Source organism: Diadema antillarum, unplaced genomic scaffold (assembly GCF_040938485.1).
Source record: "Diadema antillarum isolate AM-2024a unplaced genomic scaffold, OU_Dant_1.0 seq00001878_RagTag, whole genome shotgun sequence".
NCBI lineage: Eukaryota > Metazoa > Echinodermata > Echinoidea > Diadematoida > Diadematidae > Diadema > Diadema antillarum.
This window is the reverse complement of record NW_027272546.1, coordinates 219,781-229,194: the sequence shown is the minus strand read 5'-3', so window position 1 is coordinate 229,194 and position 9,414 is coordinate 219,781. Positions and strand designations below refer to the sequence as shown.

Sequence of the window (9,414 nt, the reverse complement as noted above, 5' to 3'; positions counted from 1 at the left end):
AAGATAAAATTTGTGCTTGTCTTCATTTCAGTTTGCACATTTACTTCACTTCTGATGTGCCTTAAAATCCACTGGTATATAATCTCCTTGAAGTACCATCAAATCGATGCTGTAAATTTGTTACACTGTCTTCTCTGTAACTGTAAAACTACACCTGCCCTCTCATTGAGAGTGACATGGTCTTATTTACTCAGGGCAGCCTCTTCAGTGTTGTCACTGCTCTATCAGAGGGCCCTGCTATTATTATTACCCTAGTGTTGACAGGTACCCATTTATACACCTGGGTTGAGAGGGACATGATGGGTTAAAATAATGGTTTAAAATATCTTGTCCAAGGATGTACCCCCTGGGCAGGAATCGAACTGGTGTCCTCCGACTGGGAGTCGAGAGTCTCATCCGTTATGCCACAGTATTCATGGGGAATACTGTGTGGGACGCACACAAAACTCTGCTGAAAGAACTAAATTCTTCCAGCTTGCATTCCGAGGGGGCGAAATCAACAATGGATTCTTTTTGTTTTCAAGCGAACTTGATGCTTTGTGACCTGCTCCCCTCATATGCATCTAATATCACGGAAATAACACATTGCCACCTTTGCACTTGGATCATTATCCTGTTTGCAGTTGTCACTACACTGTACTTGGTTTTCCCTGCACAGTAGACTTAACCAATTTGTGATGGATAAATACGAATACATATGTATCACATAATTCTTATATTATACCTTTTCTTTTTATTTACCAGCTTTGATCTATCATTGGAATAATCATATTGAAATCTTGGCATGAACCTTACATCACATTACATGACTAGATAGGGCATGATTACATTGCATATATATATAATATATCTATTCATTGTAGCGATTCTCCCATGGCTCCATGAGATGCACACAAACTTTCCAGCTCCTCTGTTATCTTGTCCTCTCTGCCTTCAGCAACTCCACGAGAGACATGATTGGCTTCTCGTCTGCAGCAAAGGAAATAATGACATTGTATCTTCAGTAGGGTCTCATTTAAAACAATGTGTGGTGGAAGTGGCTACAGGCAATTATATATTACTTTGTGATCACTAGGTACAAGCTTTATGATATTCCCAAGCAAATGACTTATCAGTAATATCTACTACTACTACTACTACATCTTCTACTACTAAATTGTTACTATTTTTATTACCATTATCGTTAATGTTATTATTATTATTATTATTATTATTATTATTATTATTATTATTATTATTATTATTATTATTATTATTATCATTATTATTATTATTATTATCATCATCATCATTATTATTATCATCATCTTCATCATCATCATTATTATTATTATAATTATAAAAATGATCATTATCATTTTCATCACCATCATCAAGGTTGGTATCATCACATTAGCACTGAATCCCTCCTACCAAAAATCTCCCACTAAACTATATTTCCATTCCATTGCTGGCAAAAGGAGACTGTACAATGTACTCACCTTGAATCTGTAGAGATGGATTTGCGAGCTTCTTCTCTAGGAAGACGTTCAGTAAAAGCCTCAGCTCCTTGAAGATCACAGCTGTCTTGGCAGATGCCTTTCAAAGTAGGAGATTTTAAAAAAAAATTATTTGGCTAAATACAGTATGTCCCCCCAAAAAAATTACAATCGGATTTTCACATTGATAACTTCCAATCTGATAAAACTGTCTGAATTCTATTTCAGTGTCTAAAGATATAACATCTTTTGCTGAAAACCCCATTGAATGTGGTTAAGTGGTCACAGAGAAAATGTGGATAGTTGTAAAGCATGTCATACATGGATCTGATTCTTTCAAGTTTAGCATTTGGATGCTCTTGGAACTGCATGATGTGTGAACACAATGGACAGAATTTGGAAGGAAGGGATTCCTGACATGTTCTACAAAAATCTTCATTTCTCTTTTGACTACTGAAGCAAATCAGATGGGGTTTTCTGTAAGATGTGGGTACTAAGTTATAGTTTCATACCATGAAATTGTATTTGGATTAATTCACTATTTTTTAAGTTATCATTGCGGAGGTGACTTTGGTAATTTTATTTTGGGACATATGGTATATCCTTCCCCACATAAAGACCTGGTAAGCATTGTCATTCAGAAACAAAATGAAGAAAAGGAAAAGGTTGTACATTTTCATCATATTTTCATGAAAATCATGCATAGAATATATACAGTATTTAAAAAAAGAATCTACAAAATAAATGTGCAATATGGGTATCATCCTGGTTTTATCTCCTCTCACAGAGCAAAGAAACGATAAAATATTACGATTTGCAGTTGGATGACATGCCACTAGAGCCAAGGTGTCTCGATATGCACATACCTGGAATGTGATCCAGTCATCTATGCTAATGACCTGCTCCCTGTGGTGAACGGATATCTCTCCTCCAAACAGGAGAAGTGGGTACGGCGTCACCAGGCTGCTGTCACGGAGGGAGACCTTGGAGGTTTTCACCTACCGACCCGAAAAAAAAATATCATACAACATCTGAGATGGGAGTATGGTCAGGGTATTCCATATACGCAGTAAACAAAAATATGTGTATATACCTATCACAGAGAATCATCTCACATAGAAAAAGACAACTGCAGTTTCCATGGCAATGCCTAAACAACAATCAATAACTGATGAGCTCTTGATGTGGTATTTGCAATCACTGTTACAATAATAATACAACATGTCTCTCTGTGACATGGGACTTTGCGGGACTGGTGAGAGAGGAACCAACCTTCTCTGAGAAGACCAGCCAGCCATTGGTAGCCAGCCTGTGGTTGACCGACGAGGGGTGAGCTGTGACGGGACCCTTGGTCGTCTCAGCCCGGCAGACGACCTCAGAATCCTGCACTCTGTGGGGTGGAGGGTTGTACGTCGTCTTGGCAACATTGGGATACAGACCTACAAGGAACATCAAAGCATACTTAATATATGGCACACACCTCCCAAAATGTCCAATTTGACTGAAAAGTGACAAAATATTGTTTTCCACTGATTATTTTTTTGAACCCTTGTCTAATCATCCTCCTTGGGCATCTATTCTATTAATCGTTATTTTGCACGCTGTAAAGTGGGGATGTTGATTTCTCTGACATAGAGACTCCACTCTCTGCACACAGGTACATTGTAGATGATGATGCTTTACTTGTATGGTGTTGTCAATCATCAAACATGTGATGCAAAACATGTAAGCTAGATGTATGCCCAGTCTACATTTAATGAATATTCACATCGAGCACAACGACGCCATGTTGTATGATGAACTCATCTTCAGACTTTCAAGAAATTATTGCTGTTCGTCCAAAGCCTCTCAAATTCTCCCTACCTTTTTGCTTCCCCATCCCCAAACAATGATTACAAACATTCTTCCTCTTTGGCAAAGGAGGATCTTTTGTGGATTGGTTGGAAATTAATCTGATTGTTGGACAGTCTCACCAGCCGTCAGGACGGCCTTCAGGAGGGCCATGTTTGGTTCGGTGAGGGGAAACAGCTCCTTGTAGCCGCGGGATGACTTCGTCTTACTGATCTCGAGTACCTCCATCCTGCTCTGTACAGACTGCTGACTGGACTGTGATGCCGCCAAACTCTTGCCCTTGTCGGTCGCGGAGGGCAGAAAGCCCACGGATTCCACCAAGCGGATGAGTTCCCGCTTTACGTCCTGCAATGGACAAGAAACAGAGAGGGACGCTAGCACTTAACACACATTATCAATCTTCACAAGAATTTGTTGTTAAAATCTGTTTCATTGCAAAATATTCCCACCGGAACGATCAATGCACCTACACACTGTCATCTTGAGTGTGGAACAAAATCATGGGACTATGCATAATAAAAAAAAATCATGAAAAATTTGTCAAACTGTAAAACTAGAAATGTCGCTACAGCGACTGGTTATACCCCCGCCAAACAACATTTCATAAGCTTTGGTCAAAACAACATTTGATAAGCTTTGGTTAAAAAACTGAGGAAGTAGTTAAATCCGCAAGATCTTTCCTTGATCTTCTGCCATTAATATGCCGTTACCATGGCAACGTACTTTCGGGTACTGTCGAAAAATGCGTCTTGCACATCTACAACCAAAGGCACACATCTGTACCAAGTTTCATGGAAATTGGGCAAAAACTGAGGAAGTAGTTTGCAACACAAAATTTTCCATCATTTTGGCTCATAATATGTGAGCTGTTACCATGGCAACATACTTTTTGTCACTGTCAAGAAATGTGTCATGCTGACCTATATCCTAAGACAAACATTCAATATGAATTCCATGAGAATTGGAAGAACACTGATGAAGCAGTTTTGCCATGAAGCATTTTGCCCTATATTTTACCAATAACATGCCGTTACCATGGCAACGCACTTTTTGCCACTGCGGAAATATGTGTCTTGCACATTAACATATTCAGATGAATATCTGTACCTAATTTCATAAAAATTGATCAAAAACTGTGGGAGGAGTTCGCGACGCAAGATTTGTACCCAATTTTGCCCATAATATGCCGCTACCATGGCCACGTACTTTTGGGTACTGTCAAAAAATGCGTCTTGCACATCTACAACCAAAGGCACACATCTGTACCAAGTTTCATGGAAATTGGGCAAAAACTGAGGAAGTAGTTTGCAACACAAAATTTTCCATCATTTTGGCTCATAATATGTGAGCTGTTACCATGGCAACATACTTTTTGTCACTGTCAAGAAATGTGTCATGCTGACCTATATCCTAAGACAAACATTCAATATGAATTCCATGAGAATTGGAAGAACACTGATGAAGCAGTTTTGCCATGAAGCATTTTGCCCTATATTTTACCAATAACATGCCGTTACCATGGCAACGCACTTTTTGCCACTGCGGAAATATGTGTCTTGCACATTAACATATTCAGATGAATATCTGTACCTAATTTCATAAAAATTGATCAAAAACTGTGGGAGGAGTTCGCGACGCAAGATTTGTACCCAATTTTGCCCATAATATGCCGCTACCATGGCCACGTACTTTTGGGTACTGTCAAAAAATACGTCTTGCACATCTACAACCCAAGGCACACATCTGTGCCAAGTTTTATGGGAATCGGTTGAAAACTGAGGAAGTAGTTCGCGACGCAAGATTTGTACCCATTTTTGCCCATAATATGCCGTTACCATGGCAACGTACTTTTGGGTACTGTCAAAAAATACGTCTTGCACATCTACAACCCAAGGCACACATCTGTGCCAAGTTTTATGGGAATCGGTTGAAAACTGAGGAAGTAGTTCGCGACGCAAGATTTGCAACGGACCGACCGCCCGACCGACCGCCCGACCGACCGCCCGACCGACCGACCGTCCGCTGATTCCTATATACCCCCTTCAAACTTCGTTTGGCGGGGGTATAAAAAAATTACCATGCAATCTTGTGTGTTGTGTCAGTAAAGGAGCACCATTGTACTGATTCTACAAATACACTTGTACAGTTTGTCAAGCACGGTAAACGTAATGTGCTATGCATTCCTGCCTGGTATGTGATGCTACCAGGCGGTTCTACGGTTTGCCAGTAGGCTTGTATATCCAGGTAGTCTTGTGAGAAACCAGATTTTGATTTTTTTATCCCCATCTTTTAGACGACAAGTGTTTGATGAGTATGTTCACTCATCTGTAAAAATCACCAGGTTCAACTAGAATAGTAGCAGTAATACCATCCTGTTTAAAGGAGAAGTTTCCTCCCAAACGATGTGCAACATGTACAATCAGCAAGTGCAAATTTAAATGACAAGATATATACAGTAGGTAAATATCACAAATATGATTTTCTTTTCCTTACATTGAATAAATACATAACATAGCTACTCTAAAAGGCGTTTGGAATATTTGCAATCTAATATCTCAGAAACAAGGTGACAGAATGGGCCTTCCCAATATATAAACATTTGCAAAATTCATCCTCTTTTTTGTTGTTGTTGTATTGATCTGTTTGCAATTGTGACCTCATAAATGGTTGTAGGGTTCCCAACTAGACAGGAGAGGGCATGCAATAAATCAAAATTGTGAAAATCATATCTTTGAAATCATTGTCTGATTTTCCCCATTCATTTACTGAGTTTTTCACTTCTGTCGGGGAAACTAATTGTATAGTGTACAAACTGAAATGTTCGCAGTGGTTTTATTTTTGCAAATTTCGTGAATCGCCTTTAAAATGCAGAAAATAACACTGTGAGAACATTAAAATGTGCAAAAAACAACAGCACAAAAAAAATATGATTTCTAAAAAAACTAGAAATGTCGCTACAGCGACTGGTTATACCCCCGCCAAACAACATTTCATAAGCTTTGGTCAAAAAACTGAGGAAGTAGTTAAATCCGCAAGATCTTTCCTTGATCTTCTGCCATTAATATGCCGTTACCATGGCAACGTACTTTCGGGTACTGTCGAAAAATGCGTCTTGCACATCTACAACCAAAGGCACACATCTGTGCCAAATTTCATGGAAATTGGGCAAAAACTGAGGAAGTAGTTCGCAACACAAAATTTTCCATCATTTTGGCTCATAATATGTGAGCTGTTACCATGGCAACATACTTTTTGTCACTGTCAAGAAATGTGCCATGCTGACCTATATCCTAAGACAAACATTCAATATGAATTCCATGAGAATTGGAAGAACACTGATGAAGCAGTTTTGCCATGAAGCATTTTGCCCTATATTTTACCAATAACATGCCGTTACCATGGCAACGCACTTTTTGCCACTGCGGAAATATGTGTCTTGCACATTAACATATTCAGATGAACATCTGTACCTAATTTCATAAAAATTGATCAAAAACTGTGGGAGGAGTTCGCGACGCAAGATTTGTACCCATTTTTGCCCATAATATGCCGTTACCATGGCAACGTACTTTTGGGTACTGTCAAAAAATACGTCTTGCACATCTACAACCCAAGGCACACATCTGTGCCAAGTTTTATGGGAATCGGTTGAAAACTGAGGAAGTAGTTCGCGACGCAAGATTTGCAACGGACCGACCGCCCGACCGACCGCCCGACCGCCTGACCGAACGTCCGCTGATTCCTATATACCCCCTTCAAACTTCGTTTGGCGGGGGTATAATAAAATGTCAGACAAGTAGCAATCCATGAGAATATCTGTATGCAAAAATTGCATCTCATACAGTATTACATGTACACATGCAGCTTGAAAGGGCAAGCTGTCTTACCTGAATATTGAACAGAGCTGTCCTACTCAAGAAGTTCACACGACAGAAGGTAGCCTCTTCCTTTCTGCCCTTCCCCCAAGCCTCCTTCCACCTGAGCAACAACCACAATCGCAGACAATAAGCAAGTTAATAAGACATTACTTTTGGGGAATGTGTCTGCCATGCTAATTTTCAATCACTTTGCACTGTTGTTGCAGTTGTTGTTGTTTTTTGTTTGCTGCAATTTTTCTTTTTTATACAATATATAACATATTTACAAATAATTGTATCGGTACTGTCTACATTTCAGAGTAATTCCTGTGACTCTTGTACTGCAGCATTAAAGATGCTAAGTCAAGACAGAAGTTTGAGGGAAGAAATTGTGATTATTTTGCAAGTTTGTGTTTACATACACAATAAAAAAAAAATAAAAACAGCTGAAGAAAAGAATGTCAGCAATTAAGATAACAGAACGTAGTTTTGAATATCAAATTTGAAATATCATCATGACAAATAATAAACAATCATGTGTGGCTTATGCAAGTGTAATGGGACAGTGAGGTCAATGTCCCATCTACCTGACCAAACCAGGAACCAAGATTATCATATCTCAACTCCTCTTCGCTCTATGGTGCAGTTTAAACAGCTATCCACATCTTTAGAATAGCTGCTCTGAAATCGGCACCAATACAAAATGGAAGAGAAAGGCATATCAATTCATTTATTGGTTCGTGCAACGTTTCCATCACAAACAGCAGTAGAAAATGCATTTTTCCATCTTGGTTGTTTTGGGGTATAAGTCACATCATGCTCGGCTAAATGAAGAATTGATGTATTTAATGTCTAAAATTTTATATTGAGAGTAACTAGAACTGTGTTGAACTCAAATTTCACACTAAATTTCATGCTCACTATTCAAATCGCACATCGATGGTTCTCCAAATAAACAGCCACAGTAACTAGCAACTGAATAGTAACCAGTGAACTGGTACCAACTCATAACAAGAAGCTTATCAAATTGATTTTTTTGAGCCATTTGGCCCTGGGAGCTCAACCACTGGTCAATTCTCACCCAGCAAAGGCCTTGTAGATGGTGATGTGGTCCGAGTTGCCAACAGCCATGGCTCGCTTGGCTGCGTCAGCCTGGCTGCGTTTCTCGAGTGGGACGAGGAATGGCGGTTTGTCCGTCATGGCGGCTGCTATCACTGCCTGCAAGTCACAGAACAATTGCAAATCAAACATATGGCTTTGATCCCATGTGACAAATCATGTGGTATGGCAATCTCTGTGTACGTCATTACTACTAACGGGGCACTTTGATTTATAAATCAGAATAATGGTTGAAAAATGGCTCCAACGCACACAACTCTAGGTTTACTGTTGCACAGTAGTTACAGTAGGACTTTCCTTGTTAAAAAAAACCCACAAAAACTTTTTTTTAATTCTGCATCTCATCACACAAAAATAAAACAAAATAGAAACAAGATAATTTTGATGAATCATAATAGGATCTTGTTGAAGTTGCCTCTGAAAATGGACACAATAAATGAAGTCATATGCTATTTCAATCAAGGCTATTCCATGACCTTCGTAAGCCTACGACAAAATCATTCAGTTTATTGACATCTCCAGGCTTATTGCACTTGATTGAAGAAAAACCAAAACAAAAGTACATCCAAATAATTGAAATATTGAATGGAATAAGAACAGGAATGAAAGCGAGTAAGGTAGTGCTATCTCTGGCCTGGCAAATCACATCAAACATTCCATGATTAGAATTTTCATGAGAGGAAGAATTAACCTGCTGAGGCGAGTCCCGAGTATACTGGGGCAAGTGTCTATGGGAAATGCATGTTGTAGCAAAATCAGCCCATCCTTAATGGGTTAAAGAAGAATGTGTGTACTAGATAAGGAGTTTTTCCACACACCACTGGCTCCAGGCAGTCAAAGATGGCAGCAAAGAGGAGCATCTTGCCGATGCGGACGTTGACGGGCAGGGCCGCCAGGTGTTGACCCAGGGCGGTGAGGGTGGGGCTCTGGGCGAGACACGCCCCAACCTCCCTGAGGAGTGCCATTGATGCCCGTACGGCCTGAGGCAGGGGAGGGTCCAAGGCATCCTTGAGGAAGTCCTCCGGGTCACCAAGGGAACATTTCTTGGTGAAGATGATGGGATGGAAATACCATAATACACAAGAAAGATTTTACAACACATCTCACCT

The 9,414-nt window shown here is 39.6% G+C and overlaps 1 protein-coding gene across 1 annotated transcript in view; it reads right to left on the bottom strand.

The window, feature by feature from the left end:
- Positions 1-913: 913 nt before the first annotated feature.
- The window catches only part of LOC139712942 (ATP-dependent RNA helicase dhx29-like), a 33,296-nt gene continuing 24,795 nt past the window's right edge, over positions 914-9,414 (bottom strand). Inside the window, exons 25-32 of the mRNA XM_071624723.1 lie at positions 9,124-9,348; positions 8,268-8,404; positions 7,217-7,307; positions 3,452-3,674; positions 2,751-2,917; positions 2,345-2,476; positions 1,482-1,578; positions 914-969 (exon numbers count right to left, since the gene is read on the bottom strand). Of these exons, the coding sequence (XP_071480824.1) occupies positions 914-969; positions 1,482-1,578; positions 2,345-2,476; positions 2,751-2,917; positions 3,452-3,674; positions 7,217-7,307; positions 8,268-8,404; positions 9,124-9,348 (1,128 nt within the window). The remainder of the gene's footprint in view (positions 970-1,481; positions 1,579-2,344; positions 2,477-2,750; positions 2,918-3,451; positions 3,675-7,216; positions 7,308-8,267; positions 8,405-9,123; positions 9,349-9,414) is intronic.